The following is a 24,336-nucleotide window of genomic DNA, read 5'->3' as shown; positions in this document are numbered from 1 at the left end:
ATACTGAGTTAAATGATAGTTTGGGTTTGGCTACACTACATGTAGTTCTCCAGGTATAAGACCTACAAGAAAATTTTTCATTGAAATATATTGGATCTTTTGATCCCAAAAGAAATGCTATGAAACCCAAGATATATTTTTTGTCCTTGCAATTGTTTGTAATGATAAGAAATTAGAACTGGATGATTCTGATTCAATAAGAGTTAATACACCTGCTTATTGGAAGAACAAAATAATATTAATACATATTATTTGACATCTAGTGGCCGCTCTTTACTTTTAATCGACATCAATATGCCACTTAAATTGCATAAGATGAATGGAAGATATGGTGAATAATTGAGTCTTGATTTCTTTCTTTCCTGAGAGAGTATGTTGTTCAAATCAGTATGTGTGTAAATAGTCTTGACATATTCAAACAGTTGCTAGCTTTTCCTTTAAGAGTCCCCTGCAGGGGTCTCTTCAAATGTAGAGTATCAAAAAAGGCTAAGTATTTAATCTCTTGTTCAAACAAGGTTCACCAGCTACAAACACACTCAGCAGGAAAAAAAAAAAACTCTCGCTATAGAAAAAGAGAGAGAGAAAGAAACAACAAAATATGATCCGAATGTGTTCCTTTTTCCCCTTGCTCTTTCTGGTACCACTGAAGCACATGGGCTTCGAACAATATAAGCTCTTCAAATCTTCTGGACAATATAGGTCGACCACAAGAGCCTCAGCGGGGAGGCCAGCAAAAAGATGAAAGAAAAGTACTTTAGTAACGCCATTTGACAAAGCCTATTTCGATCAAGAGAACTTTTACGAGTAGTGGGCAAAAGCAAAAACATCGCCGTGCTTTGTATTGAAAAAAATAAAATAAATATGCGGACAGAAAAGGACATCGAAAAGCGGCAAACTAAAGCAGATTAGGATAACAAATTCTTCGCAAATCTTTCCGCTGTTTGTTAGCGATAAGACGTTTGTAGAATTAGTGAGGTAACTTGATATGTTACTATCAATGTTTGTCTATATGATCCAAATACGACCCTAAATTGGCCAGCTTAGGGCTCCACTGAAAAAGTACAACTTCAAGTTATTGGTTGACTTGTTTTTACGTCATATGTCAGTAGCGAGGCTATATACGACCAGATCTAGACCCCTGAAGCACAATTGTGCGCGTGATACTTTCATACCGGGAATTGAACCCGGAACTTCGTCCATAAAAGGCGCTCATTCTTAGCTATTAGATTAAGGATAAAGACACCATTCGTATAATAAAAGTAGGACTTAGCGAATATAGTCCGGGACCACGCGGACAAGAGTCCAACGCTCTAACTAAAAGAAATGTACACTCATGTCCAAAATTATTGTCGCATGCCTATAAATATGTTGTTGTAGGAATATAATTTGATAACGAATTCGCTCAGTATTTCTTATAATGTTAGTATCTGTATAATCGGCAAAGCCATGTATGTGGCAAATTCCATGTCAAAAGAGCAGTAAATAAGATCATTAAAACGAAAATTTTCTTGTCCATTTAGCAACATTTTGTTTTATTTATTCTAATTTTCGCATTTATAATTCTTTTCCTATGAAATTTACCATAAATATACATTTCCCGATTATACACATAGGGTCTATTATCAGTATTAAAAGTACCTTACAAAATCATTATCAAATTATATTCTTACAAGAAAACACTTATAGATATGCGAGAATTATTTCGGACATGAGTGTACATCAGAATGCTTCAACGTGAGAACCATAATAGAAACTTCCTTGTATTAAATATTATTTCCTTGTATTAAAATATCAAGCATTACAACTATTTTTTTTTCGGATACCGGTACAAGTGCAGATTACAGAATGGCCTGTAAACTCATATATGAACTTTATTTGCTAAATTGATTATAATTGTAACTTCGTGTAACTTGATTTCGTGATTGCATCTTCTCAGAAAATTTATGTACGAGAAATTTTATTCCGTGCAACTCTCTATTTTTAAGTTTGTATAATTTCATTCTGCAAATAGATAATAACTGTAAGTTCACATAACACGATTCCTTACACTGGTCAGTCTAGTTTTAAGTTCCTGTAACTTTGTTTTGTAAATAGAATATTCCTTTTCATACTTGTAAATATTTGTATTGTAATTTTATTCGGTAAATAGAATATAACAGTAATTTCATACAACTAACTTTATTCTTTGTAGATTATAGGTTCAAGTTTTTGTTGATCCTTAGTTTATTTCTATAATTAAGTGAATTATATCTGTAAAGTTACGTAACTTTAATCCCTGAATTGATACAACTGTAAGATCGTGTAATTCTATTGTGAAAATAGATTATACTTGTAAGCTTATGTAAGATTACTTTGTAAATAAGTTACAATTGTAAGACCATTCATCTTTGTTCCGGGTAGATTAAGTTCGTAAAATTTCATTGTAATATAAATAGATTACATCTGTTTGGTTTGGGTAATTTGAATCTGTAGATTGATGTAGTTGTAAGATCATGTAACTTCATTCTGTAATAAATTATATTTTTAAGTTTATACAACTTTATTCGGCAAATAGATTATAATTGAAAAAATATATACTTTTATTCGGTGAAGATTATATTTTTTTGAGTTTGAGTAACTTCATTCTATAAATTAATTATATCTGTAACTTACGCAACTTGAATCTCTCAATTGATACAGCTGTAAGATCATATAACTTTATTCCGTAATAGATTGCATCTATAAGTCTACGAAAGTTTATTCGGTAAATAGAATCCAATTGAAATTTTGTATAGCATAGGTGATATATTTTAAGTTTGTGTAACTTCATTCTGTTTCCATGATAAGAAATCCCTAACTTGATTACAGCTGTAAGATTATGTAATTCTACTTCGAAAATTGATTATCATTGAAAGTTTGTGCATTTGCATTTCGTGTATTAAGTTCATGAAATTACATTATACATGTATGCCATGAATATATTAAGGTATAACTTGAATCTAAATTGATACAGCTGTAAGATCATGTATCTTTATTCCGCAAATAGATTGTGTATATAAGTTTTCATAAGTTTGTTCAGTAAATAGATTATAATTAAAAATTTCACATACTTATTATATTCATTCCATGTAGATAATAGGGTTACTTTAAATTTGTGTAACTTCACTCTACACATGGATTATATTATGTAGTGAAACTTCCGTAAACGGATATCTCTCAATAGCTGATACTTTCATAATACGAAGAACATCTCTTTTACGGGACTCTCACTAGTCACATATGGATGCGAACACAATTATCTTTCCCAGAATGTGTTAGTATCTCTTTATAATGGAGAAAATCATGCATATTTAGCAAAGAAATAGTATTTTTTCAATTTGAAATTAAATCTTTACATTTCTTCTACTGATCTACTACTTACGAAACAAAATTTCGATCAGAAACTAATGTTCGTAGGATCGCATGACAAACAACTACTGCAGATTTCTTTCTATATATTTTGATTTTTTAAAGATTTTTTCATAAAATTTTTCGTAGAAAGTTTCGTGAATTACATAGTTTCTAATTTTTTCTTTCTTTATCATTGGGGATTTTTTTGAAAAAATCTCTGTGTGTGTACGTAATTTGGAGAAAATGAAGAACAACTTTATTTTTTGTGTGATAAAGAAAGACCTTGTTTAAAGAAATATAAAGAGGCTGAACATTTGGAAAGAGAAGAGATATCATCTCCTTTGTCTCTTCTCAAAATAGTTAAGGAAAAGGAAGATTATGTATATTTTGAAATAGTTACATTAAAACATTGTAAGTATTATGTGGAGGACCCCCCAACATTAGAGAGAGAAGAAATTGTAATACAGAAAAAAAGAAAATGCACCTACACAATAAATTCATAAACCGCCATAATGGATTAGTTCTGCCTACATTTTCAGTATTTAATAATAATGTTGCATGTTCTCACTGGGTTATTTTTACTGTTAATACAGTTAATAAGTGAATTAAGGGACTTTTAGAGTAGTATGACTTTGATTGAAAAAAAATACCCCAAAATCATATTTTGCAGTACACGCCGATATACCGCCCAATCAGTACTTCTGTTTCTTTAAAGAGGGATATCCCTCTCCTTTCCCCAGTAATTCCAGCAGCGAATACAGTACTTCAATATTAACCTATATTTCCTTTATTTACTATGTACTGTACAATTACTACCTGAGCTGTAAGTAATTAAATTTGCCTAAACTCTCAATAACGGCCTCTCATTTACGGGATTTCAATCATGCCCTACCAGTGTCCGTTATTAAGAGGTTTCACTGTATGTAAGTTTAAGTTTGCGGCGTAAATTGAACCCCTAAATTCATTATAACTGTAAGTTCATCTAATTTTATTTCACTCAGTAGTCTAGTAGTTTTCAAAGTTTGTGTAACATTAAGTTCTAAATTGTTTATTGCTGTAAGTTCATGTAATTTTCTTTCCAGAAACGGTTTAGTAGTTTTCAAAGTTTGTGAAACAGTAAGTTCTAATTTGTTTATTGTTGTAAGTTCATGCAAATTTCTTTCCAGAAGTGGTTTAGTAGTTTTCAAAGTTTGCGTAATATTAAGTTTTAAATTGTTTATTGCTGTAAGTTCATGTAATTTTCTTTCCGGAAATGGTTTAGTAGTTTTCAAAGTTTGCGTAACATTAAGTTCTAAGTTGTTTATTGCTGTAAGTTTATGTAATTTTTATATTTATAATATATTTAGAATTATATAGATTTTACTGTAAGTTGTGCATTTTGGCTTTTTTCGTAAATAGAATGTAACTATTAAGTGTTTGTAACTTTATTCTGTGTGCAGATGATATACATACGATTAAGTTTGTGGAAATCCTTAAATGGATTTATATCTGTAAGCTCGTGTCTCTTAATTCCAAAAAAATGATTATGTAACTTTTATTATGGATGCTCAAGCAATTTGTGTATGATCTCACAGTTTAACTTAACAGTAATTAGATAAACACTTGTGCATATACACACAATCCAATTACAAGGGAACATCAAGATCATTAACACACACATTGGACTTTAAAAAAATGCAAAAGCAGAATAGATGAGCATAGCGTTCTTTGAGAATAGAGATATTTATTTTATTTTTTTTTTAAAAAGTGAAATAAATTAAGCCAAGAAAGATACTAAGTAGCGAATTACAGTATAATTAATTTGAAAGCGTGTGAGAAAAATAATTTTAAAATATAGTAATAATAATAAAAAATAAAAAAAAGTAGACAGTGTGCGGCAAGACGAAAACTAACCTCGATGTCATGGGCCTGGTGGTTGACCCCCGGTGAAGACTCTGAAGTCCGTGTTCTCGATTCGACCCTCTCTGTTGGTCCCATACCTTGCACTATGGTCGGGTCCGCCTGCAGGAAGGGGGGTATTCAGTCCTCAATCCTAACTTAACTTTTTTTAAATTACGTAATTATCTATCTCTTAAGTAATGTTAAAATTACATAATTTGCAGTAACTATCTTATAAACAAGATAATTCTTAAATATTTAATTTTCAAGTTAATTTCGTAAAATATTTTTTATGTTTAAAAATTTTAAGTATTAATAAATTCTGGCATAAAGTACATAAATGCTAAAAGTATAGACATTTTAGAACTTTATTATTATTTTTTTTTACTATACATGAAATAATTGCTTTTCCATGATAAGTGTGTGTACGGTAAATTGTTATAGTTGGTCTAGGCCCCTATCCAATTACCACTAACTATCGACTTTTTAATTAAACAGAAAAGAATGATAAAACATAAAATTGCGTTTGTAAGATAAATTCATTATCCTTAAGGAATTACTAATAACTATAAACATTTTCTGGCGCAACATTGTTCGTATTGAGTAAAAAATTCGAAGAGAAAAATTATCGGATTAGAAAAAAATATTCGTATGTATATTGTTTTTATAAAACAATATTTAAATAAATAAATAAATAAATAACCCGCTTACATTGCAAAAAATAAAACAACGTATGGACATCTTTAAGAACCGACTTTTGGTCATTGTATAATATGTTCAAAAATGTTGTGAAGCATTTTCTAAGTGAACAAAAAATATTTAAAATGCTTCCTATCAGTGGCTAATAGGAACTGCCCTCAGAGTGTTCAAAATGTATTTGAACTTTATATATGTTCAATATTTATCTATCAGTGAACAAAAATGTATAGAATGCCTTATGTCAGCAATTAATAGGTACTGCCCGAAAAGTATTCAACTACTTAAACTCCTGATGTGTTTTATTAATATATGGATACAGAAGTTTATTTTTGAACAATGTTAAGAACTTTACAATGTACAAGTCATATCTGCCCATATATTCAGTGGACGCATCAGAAGTTCAGGTAAATTTTGAACACTCTTTTTACAGTTTCTATTAAACACTGCTAGGAAGCATAATAGATTTTTCGTGCTCAAATAGAACATTTCTTAACAATTTAGGACATTATTAAACAAACACAAAAAATCGTTTCTTAAGTATGTCCAAGCTTGATTTATTTTCTGCAGTGTACTTGGCGTGTATAGAAACATTGAACATGTAAAGATGTCTATTTAAAAAAAAAAAAAATTAAGAACTTAAATATTCAAATTTATAACGCGTTCCTAAAATGAGTGTACGAATTGTGAACCGTTTTCTGCTATTCACATGATGTATACATACTAATAGTACAAACCGACTAAATGTCTAGAGTGAAGTTCCAATTATAGGGGTTTATGAGTTGTGAACGCAAATCCGAATAAATGGGGCAATCATCGGAAAAGGTTATATTGTGAAACAATAATAAAAAAAAGTTCTCTAAAATGGCTTTCTCTAAACTACAAATGAATTCTTCGGAGCTTCTTGCCAATATAGTCTAAGAATAGAAAAATACAGCATGTATCTCCAAAATTGGTGACATACAGACGGAATTATCCGAATATAAATTTTGAAAATTCCAGTTAAAGATAAATGCTATCGTTAGTTTAAAATAGGAGTTTCAAGGAAATTGGTATGAATTAATACATAAAGTTCGTATATTCCGTAAGACGATTCTTTTTATTAATTGATAGTTTTACAGTACTAATAAATTTATATCATTTTTTTCTATTTTGGTGGTGGTGGAGAGGGTCATCTTATCTTTTTAATAACGTAACTGCAAATTTTTGAATGATGATCGATGTGCTACGAGAATACTGGTTCTTCTGTTCTTCAAAAGATTGGAGACGATTGCTTTTCAGATAATTCGAAACCTAAGGATGTGTTAGATGACTACATATTCTTTTTTAGAAATGAGATATTACAGTAAACTATACCAGGAGATTTTATTAGGATTATTGGATGAGTTAACCTTCAAAAGGATACGGGACTGAACAAATAAAAAAAGGAGCATCTTCGTGTACAGTTATGCTCTGCATTTTCAGTGAGAGTCTACTAGGAAATGCCGCACTTCCAATCATATTTGATAAAGCAATTTTTAATAAATATTTCAAAAACATACAAGTTAATATCTTCCCTACTCTGCTTATAATAATAATAATAATAATAATAATAATAATAATAATAATAATAATAATAATAATAATAATAATAATAATAATAATAATAATAAATCAGTGTTTGAATATAAATTTGAACATTGTCTATAGAACAGTCTAAAATTGTGAACATTGTCTAAAAATCTAAAGAAGAGATTTTTTGGTCATTGTGTAATAGTTCCAAAAATATCCTGAAGTGTTCTATAAGCGACTAAAAAATAAAAATAAAAATCTAGAATGCTTCCTGACAGTGGTTATTAGGAACTGCCCTAAGAGTGTTTAAAATGGATACTACCTGGACTTGTGATGTGTCCAATGAGTATATGGACACGGAAACGATTTGCAAATAATGTTAGAGCATATTACACATGACACTGTAAAAAATATAAAACACAATTTAAACACTTTTAGTACAGATGTTGAGGGATAATTGATGAAATAGTGTTTATAAAATGTGCTTCACGTGTTCAAAAGCGTTCATTCTCCCAAAATAGTATGTAGTATGACATATTTAAAACACTTCTCTAGGCAAACAGTTCGAAAACAAAGTGATGACGTACATTTTGCACATTTTGCACATTTTGTACATACATCTGGGACATATAGTGGACAACACAGTATCTAGAAGGATTGAATATGTGTCATCTAGAGGTGTTCAAAGAGTGTCAGTAATGTGTACAGTGTTCTACTGTGTCTAAAAGTAGTTTCTTTATTTTTTTGCAATGTACCATTTACAAGTTGTTTCTGTCCGTCTACTCATTGGATATATCACAAATTCAGATTCATTTTGAGTACTCTTAAAGTTTTTTTATTAACCATTATTAGGGTGTATTGTAGACATCACTATTTTACTAATAGAACACTTAACATTTCAAAATATTTTTGGACATATTAAACAATGTCCAAGCAGTGACTTATGTTTTACAGTGTTAGATGGGAACCTTCAAAGAGATGGGGTCACTAAATAATAATATTTTTTAAGAGTCTTTTGTAATTAACTACGCTGCTTTCTTAGATAAAAGTTTATAAAGAAAAGCAGCATTTTAGATAACGATATTAAAAAATTCTTCGTTTCTATCAGAGATGGGCAGATCGTAGGCATTGATGCCTTCTCTATGACCAATATCGTAACAATTAGCCGCAGGATTTGTTAGGGGTCAAGAAGATTTTCTAAAAAATTGTTATAGCCTACCAGTTAGACGGTTTCGTCATCTCTTTGGTTGGAAATTTTTTTTCTTAAATAATACAAAAAGAAACTTCTTAGCTACTTTATGAAGATTTCACCTTCTTTCTAGTTTGTAATATGTGTGAATCAAGAGAAAGAAAGATCCGGGATGAACATATTGGCAGTATCAATGTACGTACATACGGTGCTTGACATGTGATCAGCAGCGAAGCTATATGTGACGTGGACTTACAGCTTAACGCAGGATTCGAACCACATAAGCTTCCTCCGGGATTCCAACCACATAAGCTTCCTCCGGGAATCGAACTCGGGTCGTCCACGCCAAAGGAACGAACACTAGCCGCTTAGCCACGTGGGAGCTCTGAGAGGTTGAATCTTAATAATATTAGTAATATGAAGAATCCATACTTAATTAGTAATAACGGGAATCTTGCTAATAAATTTTCCTTGCTTAATAAATCTAGATAAACATGATAAATATTTTCTTTGTAAACTAGTAATCGTATTCTAATATATATTTATCTAATATGTTATGATGGTAGATAGGGCCTACATAACATCCACACTTATGAACAATCTATCCCTCTAATATTATGTATGTGTAACATTTATATTATGAAAACGTCTGTACAGTACTTTGTTATGAGAGTGGAAACTTTCCTCTAATAGGAATAGAAAACATTTCCTCTAATAGGAACAAGGGCGGATCCAGAGGGAGAAAAGGAAACTTTCTTATTTTATATAGATATAAATAAAACCCATCCCAAAGTTTGGTGTTCTTAAAAGTAGCTCTAAGCATCAGTATTACAACCCACTGCCCCCCTCCCTCAGAAGTCCGTCCTGGATCCGCCCCTAATAGGAATAGAAAACATTTCCTATAATAGGAATAGAAAACATTTACTCTAATAGGAATATAAAATATTTCCTATAATAGCAATAGAAAATATTTATACTAATAAGAAAACATTTCCAACAACACATTGTGTTTCAAAGGATGGATGATCTAAATTTTTGTTTAAAAAAAATGATAAATAAAAAGATACATAAAGAATCAAATGTAGACAACCTATTTTAGAAGATAAATCAGTTGCTTCTCTAAAATGATATACATATATTTTTACTGAATGTTATCAAATCTTTTACGTGAAGATCTGTTGTTGTTCAGAATGTAGAAAGGATGTTAGGTCTAACAATAATGTATAGCATGACTCCTTTTGTGTGAAATATAAATTATCCATATGGCAGTTAATATATATATATCCTACTGTTAATATCCACTGGTTATAAATCAATGATTCAGGGTTTGTCAGATTTAAGTAAATTTTACTCTAGAAGACAAACTTTTATTTATTTATTTCTGAGTCCTAAAAGAGAGACTTGTGGAGGTTCAGGGTCAACTACCGGTGCAGCAAACTTTTTGTTATTAATCTAGCATCATGAGGTAATACGAGGAGTTACGTAAATTAAGAGATAGCAAATTTTGGTCTAGAAAACCCGGTATAACGATGTTTAAAATTGCATTCATTAACCATAAATCATACAATTGAATGTACAATCCAATCTGGCCGACCATAGATTTTTTAGACGGGTTGTAATAACGGTAGTTCATTTAGATATTGAAGAAGCAATTTAGGAACTCCCAAGGCATACGAAAGTTTTAACGTTATGTAAACCTGTGTAGCTGATCCGGAAAGCCTGGCAGTGGGGTAGTGGTAGTGAGCCCGTAGCAAATGAAGTCCCCGCAGAGATCTGCCCTCACAAAAGGTCTCCTTTACGCTGCTCTGAGTACGAAATTTATTGAATAATATAATTGCACACACAAGTTGTTAATAAAGTTATATCCTTAGTGGTACAGAATTTCAATCCATATACCTATATAGCATATACAATGAATTATCAATTAATATCCAATATTTTAATAAAGTAATTCTCATGGATTGTACAAAATATACATCTTGCACGGAGATAGTATCTTTGTCCACCGGATTATAAATTCATATTACTATCTTATTAGTTATTAAGTCCTACACGTCCCGGTTTAATCGAACATTCCTGGTTTTATATTATATCGTCTGTCCCACCAAAAACTGTTCGAAAATCCAATGTCTTTTTTCTTTTTTCACAAACATAAGGCTATATTAACCATGTGATATTTAAAAAGAAATTACCGTATTTACAAGTCGTAGACTTTCAGCTACACTGCAAAATAATAATAATAATAATAATAATAATAATAATAATAATAATAATAATAATAATAATAATAATAATAATAATAATAATAATAATAATAATAATAATAATAACGCACTATTTTAACATGTTTCTGACACTTTTAGAATTCACTTTTGAACAGAGGTTAACATATCAAAATGTACTTATATTGTTGATGTGTCTAAAGAGCATACGTTTAGAAACTACTTTTGAACATGGTTAAAAACACTATACACATTAGTGTCACTATTTGAACAACCGTGAATAAAATTTATTCGCCTTTTTTTTTTTTTTTAAGATATTTTGGAGCAGACATGCATTTAAACAATCGCGAATCAAATTTATTCACTTTTTTTTTTTTTTTAGGGGAGAGGATCATTTTTTCAAGAATTAACAGTTACATAATGCAATTACACATGAAAAAGAAAATAAAAATTCAAAATAGCGGAACCAGAGATCGGATCAAGGACTTCTCGCACAACAGTTGCACTGTTTAGCACTGAGCTACCGAAGCTTGTGAAGAATAGTGGAGTCACATGATATTGGTATTTTACATAGCATTTTAATGCTCAAATATATTCGCGCGTTCAATTATTGAATTCAAAGTCAATTGAACCCGACTGGAGGGCTAGTGAATTTGGAAATCTCTGCAAAGTACCATCTGAATGTTCTTTACATAGGTCTTATTGTTACGTCAAAATAAAATGATGTTTCCCATTTTTCGGCGGTTTATAAACTCTATAAAAGGAGGCGTTACACGGCCTAAGCCTATTAGAGCGATTTTCGTTCATTTGATACAAAGAATTACTTCCGGGGTTTGGTGATTGAAGTTCTAAACATACTGTACAGCCCAAAATATAATTATCATTTACTATGTTTTCAAATTGATGTCTCAATTGTGTTGCAAAAATTATGTCATAACGCTAATTTCGAGTTTGAGTGTTATTTATTAGACCTATTTAATTACACTGCAAAAAATACAGAAACTACTTTTAGACACAGTAGGACACTGTACACATTATCAACACTCTTTGAACGCCTACAGATGACACAGATATATATTCACCCCTTGTAGATACTGTGTTGTCCAAGTATGTCCAAGATGTATGTACAAAATGTGCAAAATGTATGTCATCGTCTTTGTTTACTAATTGTTTGCCGAAAAGAAATGATTTAAATATTTCATACTAGATATTGTTTTCGGAGACTGAACGCTTTTGGACACGTAAAGCACACTTTATAAACACTATTTCATTAATTTTTCCCTCAACATCTGTATTAAAAGTGTTTCAATGGTGTTATATTTTTTACAGTGTAATTCTAATATTGCAACAAGAAGCAAGTCTATAACTATCACTACAGTTGAAATTTTCCTTGGGTATCCCGGTTTTTAGTGTAAATTTTCATTGAGTATCCCGGGTTTTAGTGTAACTTTTTATTGAGTATCCCGGCTTTTAGTATAAATTTTCATTTGGTATCCCGGTTTATAGTGTAATTTTTTATTAAATATATCAGTTTCTAGTGTAAATTTTTATTGGGTATCCCGGTTTCTAGTGCACATTTTCATTGAGTATCCCGCTTTTTAGTGTAAGTTTTCATAAAATTTTTTAGTGAAAATTTTATTAGGGCGTCCCGTTTTCTTAAGTCTGAAAATCTGGGAATCCTAATTCCTAGGTTATGCGCATTTTTAGACTTTTTCTTTCAAATACAGATAAAATCTACTTTGCACCTCTATAGCCTGGGTTTCCGAAGAAAAAATCCAATAGCCTATTATGAATAAAAAATGTATATATTTAATAATAGGCTAATAAATTGTAGGGGCTATAAGTTATTTGTCTTCGCTATGAACGATTCAAATGTTGCAAATATACATTTTTGTTAAGGAATTTGTACAATGATGAAGGTAATTTTGATACAGATTAACTCGATATAGGCACGTAAAAAAAAAAAAAAAGTATTACGTATCCAGTTGCAAGTATCTCGTATCCAGTTGCAAGTACAATTTTCTTTAGGAACAACATGGTAATTTTGTTTGTAATCTTTTGTTCATGAAATAAACTTTTGTTCATAAAGTTTCTGAAAAAGATTAGGACAAAACTAATGTTTCTATAGAACAATCGCTTTACGTTAACCGAAAATATAAATAGTATATAAAGATATTCAATAAAGATACCTGTATTTGTGATAATGTATTTTTGAAGAAAAGGGGAAATTTCCATTAAATTCCCAGCTTAATTTAAAATGGTAAATTTGAAGTTCCAGATGTATTAATTTGTTTATATATTTACATTTTTTAAAAAAAAATTCGAATTCAATTATCAATGGTTAAACACATTCTAAATTCACGTTCAAAATTTAGAATCCTAAGATTCGCTTCAAAATCCTGCTAGAATTTCTCACAAACATTTTAGGGAAATTCAGTTCTAAACACCAAGAGGCCTGAATAATAATCATATAAGCTTGAAACGGTATTCTAGTAAAAATAATAAAAATTTGTACACAAACGTTAGAGAAATAAAATTGTTAAGCTTTCAATGCAAAAATTAGAAATAAAATTGCACATTCTAACTTACTGTAAACCTTATCACTTCAAGTTTCTAATACCGGTAAAAAAATCGCTAACTTCTATCAGTTTAGTGGAAACGGCACACCAACGTTTAGAGAAACAACGTTCTAAATTCTCAATAATAGAAAAAATATATAATGACCAGTCTTAGCTTCTAATAATAACAGAAAAGCAATTAAAATACAATCGTTTAATGAATAAATTTTTATATACCGATAAAAATGTCCATTAGCTTGCAAACTGAAATGTTTCAAGAAATGAAGTTATAAATAGGGTCTATTATAGTCGTTAGTTTGTAATATTAATTTAGAAATAATTTGAACGCAAACGTTTAGAAAAAATCAAGTTCTAAATACGGATAAATATGACTCCTGCTAGCTTGCAAATGCTTAGGAATAACAATCACATAAACAGTTGATAAAATAAAAAATCTAAGTATAAAGAAGGTTAATCGCCCTTATCTTGTCATAATATAGAATTATAATTGACATACAAAGTCAAGGAACATAATTTATAATTATCAATAAATACAACTGCAATTACGTGATATAATGGCGAATAAGAATATGACACAAATAATTAGGTTAGTAATTTTCCAATTCTAAGTGCATGACACTTGTCACGATTAAAATTCTCACAAAATTAGATACAGCACATGCGGTGTCTCCAGTTTGTAATAATGTCAGGAATAAATATTTATGGAAATACAAGTTCTGAAGACCAACAAATATGACCGCTTGCTTTTGATAATATCAGGAATAAGTTCTTAACACAAATAATTTGGTTTTAAGGAAGAAAAAAGTTCTCTCTATTAATAAATATGATCACTTACTTCTAATAGCATCAAGAACGAAATACATTCAAGTTTAGGGAAGTAAAAGGTGTAAGTACCAAATAAATATGATCGATAACTTGTAATAATGTTAGGAATAAACATTTCATACAGCTGGTTTGGTGAATAAAAGTTCCACGGAAATAAAACATTCACACACCTGGTTTAGTAAATAAAAGTTCTACTAAATACCAACAAATAGAATTTCCAACTTGTAATAATGTCATAATATGTTGGTTAATAAGATCGGACAGATCAATCTTACCACGCGGAGTGTTGTTTAGGCCTAACGCTCACTACAGCGCATTGGCGGACCTTGGCTTCCTCCGAGCGGAAGGAACGAGTTTACCGTGAAACACCGCTGTGCTCATGCGGCAGGGTTTAGCACCTCGACAACAGCGGGAAGGAAGAAGCACTACGGTAGATCGAGCGTCTCATAGGGAGTCTTTCTTTCACCGTCAAGTTGGTCTAACCAAAGAATAGCACAATTCACGTTCCAGAAGAGAGAAATAAAGCAATGTATTCGAGTGTTTATAATATGAATATGTGATATAATAAACAACTGTTCGATACTTACAGTTTTGTTCACCAGCCCCGGCGACTGATGGTGAGCATAGAGGTCGCCGCGTCCAGCAGGATTCAAGTCAGTCAGCATCGTCGATTCACCACTAGCACCACCACCAACAACACACCCTTGACGAAGACTTCCTGACGACGCTGACGACGAGTTAGGTGACGACGAAAGTTGATGCGGTTGTTGTTCCGTCGTTGTTGGTGTCGTCGTCAAGGCCACAAAATTGTTCCTGTTGTTGTTGGCTGTATAAACGGCGTTGTTGTTATACGTCGAGAAAGTCCAACAATCGTCGAAACTGACATCCAGGTAACGTTGTTCTTGTGGGTTCTTCAGGATGTATACACAAATGGATCAGGGAAATGTCAACTAACAATTATATTGTTACACTATCGGAATATCTTCTAGCTAAACACACCAGAAGAATCCAAATTTCGTCGCCACAAAACAAACATGTAAATTTTTTGCAAATACATGTGTAGTTTTCCGTTTTTTTTCAATCCATACTGTCAATATTTTTTTCACTTGCCACTTGTTTTTTGTATTTCTTCTAAAAAGTCCGGAAACAATAATCAAGGCATGCAATAAAAACAAAGAAACTAACGCGTGTGTGACTTTGTGTGATTGTGATTATAGAGAAGGCGTCAAGGGAGGGGGGAAAGCGGGGGGTGTAGACACCAAAACGCAAAACGATCTGTTATTAAATCCGGACAAGAGAGCGGTGTTCAACGAACGAGGCGTTACTCGCCGCTGTTTCTCGCGCACTGGAGAATCGCTTACAATCGGCAGTCACACACTGCAAGTGGGTGGTCGGGGACGCGTACGTCGAACGCTCCACCTGGGAACGCCTCGTCTAATCGTCTTCTCTGTGCGAGTTTCGTCCCAAAAGGCGGGACCGGGCAGCCAATCCACACAACACATTCAGAAGCCTGACGGATGGGGAAGGCCGTGTGGTGTCCCGCCTACGGCTCAAACTCAACACACACACACACACACATTCAAAACACCAAAAGCAGTTTCCCTCACCAATGCCATCCAGCGGATCTCTTTCAAACTAAAACCAGTCAGAGGTTCGTACGCGCTATTCAGTGCGCGCGATAACGGCAGTTCTACCGACATACGAAAAGGTAGTTTCTTGATAGTGTACCGCAAGGATTATTATTAGGTCCTCAATTTTTTCCTCGTTTTTCTTCTTTTTTTTTTTTTGGTCCGTATCAATGTTCAAGCTTCAGACACAAACACACTCACACGGAGGAGACAGACAGACTCAATTGTGTTTGAGAACGTGCACTGAATTCCGCTTCGTTTTAATTTGGTGGGTGTGATCGTTCCGGCTTTCCGAGTTATCACTTAAAGCTTTCCTCAGCCGTTGGCTCCTCTATCATTATGTTGGAGCACGAATAACAGAGGGCTGATTGTCTTCACTGGTATGTAGAGTAAGGTGAAACGATGCTCCATTGTTCTTTTGCCAGGATGACAAAACTTCATTGCGATTTCAGGTCGAATAAAGAAAGAAAAAAAGAAAAAATATTACCTTTTCGCAATCTAAAGTCAGAATCTCACTAATGCTGAATGGCGAGAGACTTGGCGTCAGAAATGATGTCACTGGGATGGCACAAAGTCGTTAAATTGATACACTTCGTTAGTTTTAATCTCTTTCATGCACGGATTATTTTATTTAAAAAAAAATACTCATTGATTCGTTAAACAATGACGCGTTACGACTTACACTCACCTTGCGCTTTAAACTTAGTTTATTTTGTGTTCAACGACCCTTTGGAAAATCTCAAGATTAAAGAAATATTGATTCAGTTGTTTAAAGGTGTGAATCGAATTAGTGTGAGCCCTCACAGAGGATTGAATCTCAGCCTCTCGCATCAAAAGGTGAAACAATAATCACTTATCCATGATTGAGTCCACCATGGGAGTGTTTTTCAAACATTTTTCAGCTGGTAATAGGGTAATCATACGCACCAATTAACAGAAATAGTCCTATTTTTAAGAACAGAAAATATAGTTCCGACAATTCCACTCTCACATGACTCTCCTCTAATTTCTTTAAATTAAACCTCTCTGTTTTCAGATTTTCAATATTTTCTTTATTAAACGATAATCTCTCTTTTCTGTTATGGCTGCTACCAGGTAGTGATCAGTATCACAGTCAGCTGCTTTGAACGATCGAATATCAGTTGTGCTAAACTGTTTTCTTGTATCTACTATAAGTGATCAATTTGATTATTTGTTTTTCCATATGGTGAAGTCCAAGTATATTTATGAATGTTGTAATGTGAGAATTTTGTAATCTTCACGATAAGGTTTTTGGATGTAGCAACAGTTCATGAGTCTAACGCCGTTGTCACAGCTTTCCTTATGCAGACTTTTGTTCCCTATAATCGGCTTGAAAATACCCTCTCTTCTTACCTTCGCATTGAAATCCCCAATAGAATTTTCATATGGTATTGCGGGAGTTGGTCAAATACCCGTTCTATTCCTTCGTAAAAATATCGTCATACTTATTTTCTGTTGGGGCATGTACATTTAAAACAGAAGAGAAGTATATATTTGGTCTAGGAATTAATTCGTGCGGTTGGTACGCACACATTGAAGCTGTAGTACAAACACAAAATACACAAATACCTTAAGAAAAATATTGTCCATCGCTAGCCACCACTTTCGCCCATCTGTCAGGCAATGTACGGATTCCGTAGCGAAAGAAGTCCTCATCCTTGGAAGCGATCCAGTCAGAGACCCATGTTTCGATATCTTCTGAAGAAGTAAACCGCTGTCCAATCAAATCGTTGTTCATGCAATCGAACAAGTAGTAGTCCGAAGGAGCAACGTCTGGTGAATACGGCGGGTGGGGTAAAACTTCCCATCCGACATTTTCTAAATAGGTTTTGACCGGTTTTGCGACATGTGGGCGAGCGTTATCATGTTGAACAATAAGTTTATCATGTCTGTTCTCCCATTCTGGTCGTGTTCTGGCCAGAGCTTGCTTCAAACGCATTAATTGTCGTCGATAACGTTCTCCATTCATAGTTTCACCCGGTTGCAGCAGCTCATAGTACACCACACCTTTCATATCCCACCATATGCACAGCATAACCTTTGCACAGTGAATATCTCGTTTTGGTTGTGATGGACCTGGTTCACCTGGTTTCACCCAGGCCTTTTTTCGTTTAGGTTCTCGTAATGGATCCACTTCTCATCACCCGTAATAATTCGATGCAGAAACCCCTTTCTGCTCTGTCGTTGAAGCAGCAATTCGCAAATGGTTTTTCGTCTTTCAACGTCTCTGTCTTTCAATTCATGTGGAACCCAATGTGACATCTTTTGAATCATTCCCATGGCTTTCAAGCGTTTGGAGACTGTTGTTTGATCAACGCCTAATGCTGCTGCAAGTTGTTCCTGCGTTTGACACGAATCCTGCTCGAGCAATGCTGTCAATTCTTCGTCTTGAAATTTTTTTGGCTGTCCAGCTCGCTCTTGGTCTGCCAAGCCAAAATCACCACTTCTAAACCGTGCAAACCACTTCTGACACGTTCGCTCAGCTAGAGCATGGTCACCATACACTTCCACCAAAATACGATGACTTTCAGTCGCACTTTTCTGCATGTTAAAGTAATGCAGCAGGACACCCCGCAAAAACACTTTATCAGGCACAAATTGCGCCATGTTCACTTAACTACAAACTGGTGTTGTTGACGCTTTAATCCACTGCCCTATACTACGAACGATACGCGATGACAGGGGTTTGCAACACATGTGTGGATACACGGAACTGTGGGACGCTCCGTTCGTTGCGCCATCTCTTGTCCACCCGCACGAATTAATTCCTAGACCAAACCTATATATCCTTTCTATCCAGCTTCCTGATATCTACTAGGTTCATCCTCTATTTCTATAACTCATTCGTTACAGATGTTAACGCGCCTGCCCTATATAGACTTCTGATATTCCATGTTCCAAACCTTATGTCGATTTTACTTTGCTGAGGTCATGCCAAGTTATTAGTCCTGATCCAAGAATTCTGCGAATGTATCTCAACAAGTTTTTTTTTTTTTTTCGAATGAGATTGTTAGCCTCACACCAAATCCCCAAGCTGGAGAACCACCCCTTGTCGTCTGTCCGCGACTGCTTATTCAGTAAATTTGCAGCTAACGCCTATATCTAGAGGCCTTCTCCAAGGGCGCCGATTTCTCTGTAAATTGGGGGGGGGGGGGCATTCAGATGCAGAAGGTATATATATGAGGATTTTAAGACAAATTGCATTCAAATTATGCCAAATATTGTATAGGCCCTATTCATAAATACAATAGGGGGACCCACATCAGCTTTGGGGGCCCGGCCCCCCCGGCCCCTCAGGATCGGCGCCCTTGGCCTTCTCCTTGATCTGTAACCTGAGGACGCACCATGCCTCGCTGATAGGAAGACCACATTTCACGGAAATTAATGTAGCTATATTTTAGAAATACAATAGGCACTGATTATCCTAACACTGCTTTAAAACACACAGGAACAATCACTATCCACGGATACGTGGATGCATATTAAGACTGTAAGCTTCGATGCTGTAAAAATCGTAAACTACAAACAGAACCTAGTGTCAGTGTAGTATTTCATGAATGCTTCATACGTTTGACTGACTGAATTATTCTTTATTTCTCAGAATGTTTTGTTTTATAGATATGAAACTATAATATTTTTGTAAGTGATTATACTCTTTACCTGTCCTCTGCCAATAGCAACTGCATGCATTTATAATACAAAACTGGTATACAGAAGAACGAAAAGAATCTATAATGTGATATTTCGCAGGGGACCTTGTACCCTTCACAGGTTCTTTATTAACAGCCATTATTTGAATTTATTATATAAACCTGGTAGGTTTATACAGAACAAGTAAAACTACTTAACTACACTAAGAAAAATCCGTTATTCGGACTGTGGTATATTGTACAAATATACGGTATCCTCTTGCTGACTATAGAAATCAGTACGGAGCATACGTTATTCATATCCTACATTTGTACTGCCCTTAGATGTTACATCGTGCCGTTGCAAGATGTCTGACATCTAACAACCTTCTGTATGTTACACACGTATACGTATGTTACATAGTTAGCTATATGCCATATAGGCCTACGTCTATCTGTATGTGAGATCCTGACCGCCTATACACAGTTTTTTTCGTTCGTACGGAAAGTACCGGTATGCTTATTTGGAACACTTATACGGAAGGTACGTATAAAATATGCTTTTTCAGTTATACGTTTGTTGTACGTTAAGTCCAAAAACTACAGGATTTGCACATGTAGCCTGCGTTTTTACCGTACGCCACATTCTATTTTTTTTCTCCGTGTATAATGTGATATTTCTGAGAGCGTCTTCATAGGTTCTTTATCAACAGTAACTGTATGTATTTATTGTAGATACAGAACTGTGGTATACAGAAGAATACATAAGATCGTTCATCTTTGATGTAGTTTCGCAAGGGCACCTAATGTAAAGGGCGCACTGCACGTTTCACGGGTTCTTTACCAATAAAACTGTAAGAATTTATTATTAAAAACTTGTACTTTTAAATATACTATGATGTTTCGCAAGGCAAGCCGGGACATTTCCCAGTGTCCTGGTGGGCCAGTCCATGCCTAGTCAAAATCATGAAAAGAGAAAGTGCATCAAACTAAACTCGAGTAGTGCATCGGTAGCTAAGTGCTTGGGGTCCCAGGTTCGATCCCAGCCCCGCCAATTGAACTTTGTGGTGGACAAACACCGTGCGTGTGGGTTTTCTCGGGGTTCTCCCACTTTCTTCATTCCACCATTTCATTCATCACTCATCATCATCGTCTCCTTTTAGCCTAACCGGCATAAACGTGGGACGTAAAACTCAAAGATTTCATTTCAAACTAAACTCGAGGTTTGGTTGGAGCTATCAACCAGCATTTCCCATTAGATTAGAAATATGTAACAGAGAGGATGTGGGTCAATGAAAACTTGACCCACCACCTACCATGACCCACCACCCACCGTGACTCAATGCGACCCAGCACCTACCAAAACCCATCGTCATCAACTCTGACACATTATGTATGCTCTCGTTCTCAGGCTGTGAAATTATCACTAATCGGAGTTCGAATTTCTACGGTCAATCGCTCAAGCACTGCTCTGTTACAATAATGGTGGATCTGACCTTTGCGATATAAAATAGTAAAGTGTTTGTCATGGGTCCTATTACAATGAATTTCAATTTAATTATCATATATAATTATTTTCTTGTTGAATTACAGATACTTTTCAGTGGAAAATAGGATGGAATTTGAAAGTCTCAAATCAAGGTAAAGGGAAAAAAAGTGTAAAATTTGACTGTGTCTCGAAAGCCAAGTAGTAAGGACCACCATCCACAGTTTCTGGAATTCGAAATAGGGCCTGTTGAAATTTAGTTTTTTCGCGATTTTGGACAGCCCTAGCTCTAAAAATATGCATCTTTCGCCAGTAGTTCATATGAACTTTCCCCCTTGTTTTGATGTGAGGAAACACCTCTTACAGTTTGTTGGTATAGTTCATATATATACCAATGAAGAACATAACCGATGAAAGTACAACAAATATTTTCTCTTTCTTTCCTTCTTTGTCTCTACATAGCTGTTGTATGAATACAATTCCAATATTTGTAGTGGAATTACGGATTCAATGCCTTATCTGGTATGTAGGCTATAATAACACTGATTCAACAGAAAGGAAATAAACTATAGTTCGGGAGTTGATTTATTCAAGTTTAGCTGTGTAGCAAGTACTGACAAGGGAAGGTCTCACAACTTGTCTCTCAAATCTGATTCCCACATAGTACATCTGCTGGAGCATCTGCAGAAGTGAAAATGACTGAAATTTAAGGTTCTATAGACCAGGAGGACAGGAACTATTGGGCTTCAACATTTGAGTATCCAAAAAATATATCATGGAGATACGTACGTTTGAAGTAAATATCTTGAAAACCGTTAAAACAATAAAAACAAAAGGTGCACAATATAATGAGAGCAAAATACCATATCGAAAACCACAAACAGTGTTGCCATAGATGAAGTAATGTTGCCAACTCAGAATAAAAGCATTTTGTTTGAAATAGCACCATATACAAGTGTGCACAAATTTAAAATGCACTATTATCACTAAACATAACAAAGAAGTGTAATGATGCAGTGTTGCACACTGTTGGAGCTACGTGTGCTGAAAATGTACAATGAAGAAGTCTGATATGTGACAACGAAGGGTAAAAAAGGAATTTGGGTCTGATATTTTGAGTTTAATTCAAATGCAGAATAACACCGATAGTATAGCGTAGCAAAATGTCAGCAGTGTCACAAAAGATTGATGCATTTGAAAAACAAATTGAGTGATGCCATTTTTACCTCCTGTGTCAACACCGAAGATATAGAAGTATAGGATGAGACATACAGCGTAAAGTGGGATCCGAATAACTTTAGTATTTGTGATTCCACGGCTACTAAATCAATACCAAGCATGGTACAGTGAAATACGCCCGTCTTGCACTTTGGTTATTCTATTTTTTGCTTCAGCCATGTTGTGTAGTAATATTTGAGTTCGTATAATACAGACGAGGTAAGCAGTTGCAAGATTTATTACAAGTTTCTAGTAGAATCCTAGACTTGGAGTAATTACCTGTACGTGCTGGTAAATACGCCAGTTTGTAACACTTTTTTCTTTTACCTTGGGTACAAAATAAAAGTAAGTGACATCATTGGTACTTTTTTTTCCTACACGCGGAAAAGGCTACTCTGCAACGCACATGTATTGTTCTTTGTGTTTTATGAAATTTAAGGCCGTAAAAAAAATCCAACAATCTTAACATGTCTTATTTACCTGCACCTACCTTATAATTTCTTTAGCAATTTGTTCTTCTTATTCTATGTCTCATGTAACATTAAGACAGCGCATGAGATCTAAGAGTTGGATGGACTCGTGTCACTCACGAGTCCCATAAAACTTCTCGTCTCGTTTTCGAGACGAGACGATATCCTTTTCAGCTCGTGGACATTTTACTTGAGCAGTGATTCTCAAACTTTCCGATAGTGCGGATCTCGTGTTCATTCGAGAAGTGATCTGCGGCCCCCCTTTCAATGCTAACTGAAATTTCACATGGTATTAAAAATATACTAATTAGAATCACTACTGACAAGAAAAAGATCAAGAAATATAATGCAATAAGTAATTTATTCTAAAAATATATTATTGTTTTCTAGTAAACGAAATTTCAATTGAAAATACAGTAAGTTTCGACTGAAAATCTACTCTTTTTTTATTATTATCATTATTATTTAACGAGAAACCACTTGAGAAACAACGTTCTCAAATGTGGGGTCACTAATATGAGGAATTAATTTCTTTGTGTTTTTTCCATAACTGCATTTAAATTTGGGATAATTTCTCTCACTATCAATCTTAGGTCCGATTCCACATTAAGACGATTTCACTTTAAAGTTTTAATACCGTCAAATGGGGTGAATAGAAACATGGGGGTGAATAGAAACAAAACTCCCAGATTAGTTTTGGATTTATCTGGACGATAAATTAATCAAGAAAACTGAAATTTCTTAACATAGTCTTATACGGCTAAAGTGTCCAGGGCAGAGACAAAATGTTTTACTGAGTTGGGAACACTGAGGTAGACGGCAGTATCATTAATGTGTTACTGAAATCTTACACGGTATTTAGCGCTCCTTAAACTTTCTTGGTAAGTATGACATTTTCATATTTGTTGAATTTGAACATATGCCTATTTTGTAGTTTGTTGTTTCATTTACTGACGTTCATAGTAAAAGTTTTCCTTTTGTAAATTATTTTTAATCAAAATTTAACTTTACTGGGTTATTGTTATGATTTTTAATTAGTGGGGTGAATAGAAACACTTCTTGGGAAATTCTGGAAATTCCTCAAGGAGTGGAAAATTCTTGAGGAGCAGAAAAAAGGACCTGATAGGAATGTATCAACCATCTCTAAGAACAAATTTCCAAGTCTTCTGAAAAAAAAAAAGTGTGAAACTGAAGCAGGAAAATATTAGTGCTGGATTTGAAAAGTGTGGAATTTTTCCCCTTTGTCGAGACCAAATACTGAGGATGTTGCCAAGAAAAGACAATGAACGAGAAGAAACAGAACAGCAAAAGTCATCTCAGACTGTAAACCGTTCCCTTATGGATCTTCTCAGGAGCATGAGAGAAGATGAAAAAATTAAATAAGGGAAGAAGAGAGTACGAATAGATGTTTCTGGTAAGAGTTTTGGTTTGTTTTCTGAAAATGATACATTTTCATCAAATCACAACGAAACTCAACCTACCTTTGTATTGTCGGAAGAGGAGAAAGACAACACTCCAGAAGACAACATTCCAGACGATCACGAAGTAGATGATGGTTTTCTAAAGCTGGTGATT

The 24,336-nt window shown here is 33.9% G+C and overlaps 1 protein-coding gene across 6 annotated transcripts in view; it reads right to left on the bottom strand.

Annotated features, from left to right (window-relative positions):
• LOC145675925 (transcription factor Sp9-like) overlaps positions 1–24,336 on the bottom strand; it is a 259,760-nt gene that overhangs the window by 128,494 nt on the left and 106,930 nt on the right. The window contains exons 1-2 of one of the 6 annotated variants that reach the window (XM_081746726.1): positions 14,897–15,857; positions 5,263–5,370 (exon numbers count right to left, since the gene is read on the bottom strand). The exons of 2 other annotated variants lie outside the window; for them this stretch is intronic. In XM_081746726.1, the coding sequence (XP_081602852.1) occupies positions 5,263–5,370; positions 14,897–14,974 (186 nt within the window). In that variant the 5' untranslated portion in view covers positions 14,975–15,857. Of the gene's footprint in view, positions 1–5,262; positions 5,371–14,896; positions 15,858–24,336 lie in introns of those variants that run through there. 3 more of the 6 variants (XM_081746727.1, XM_081746728.1, XM_081746730.1) reach the window with 3 other exon arrangements.

The sequence above is a fragment of the Thermobia domestica genome, chromosome 18 (genome assembly GCF_964235325.1).
Source record: "Thermobia domestica chromosome 18, izTheDome1.hap1.1, whole genome shotgun sequence".
NCBI lineage: Eukaryota > Metazoa > Arthropoda > Insecta > Zygentoma > Lepismatidae > Thermobia > Thermobia domestica.
The sequence above is the reverse complement of the archived record's forward strand: the minus strand, read 5'-3'. Positions and strand labels throughout refer to the sequence as shown.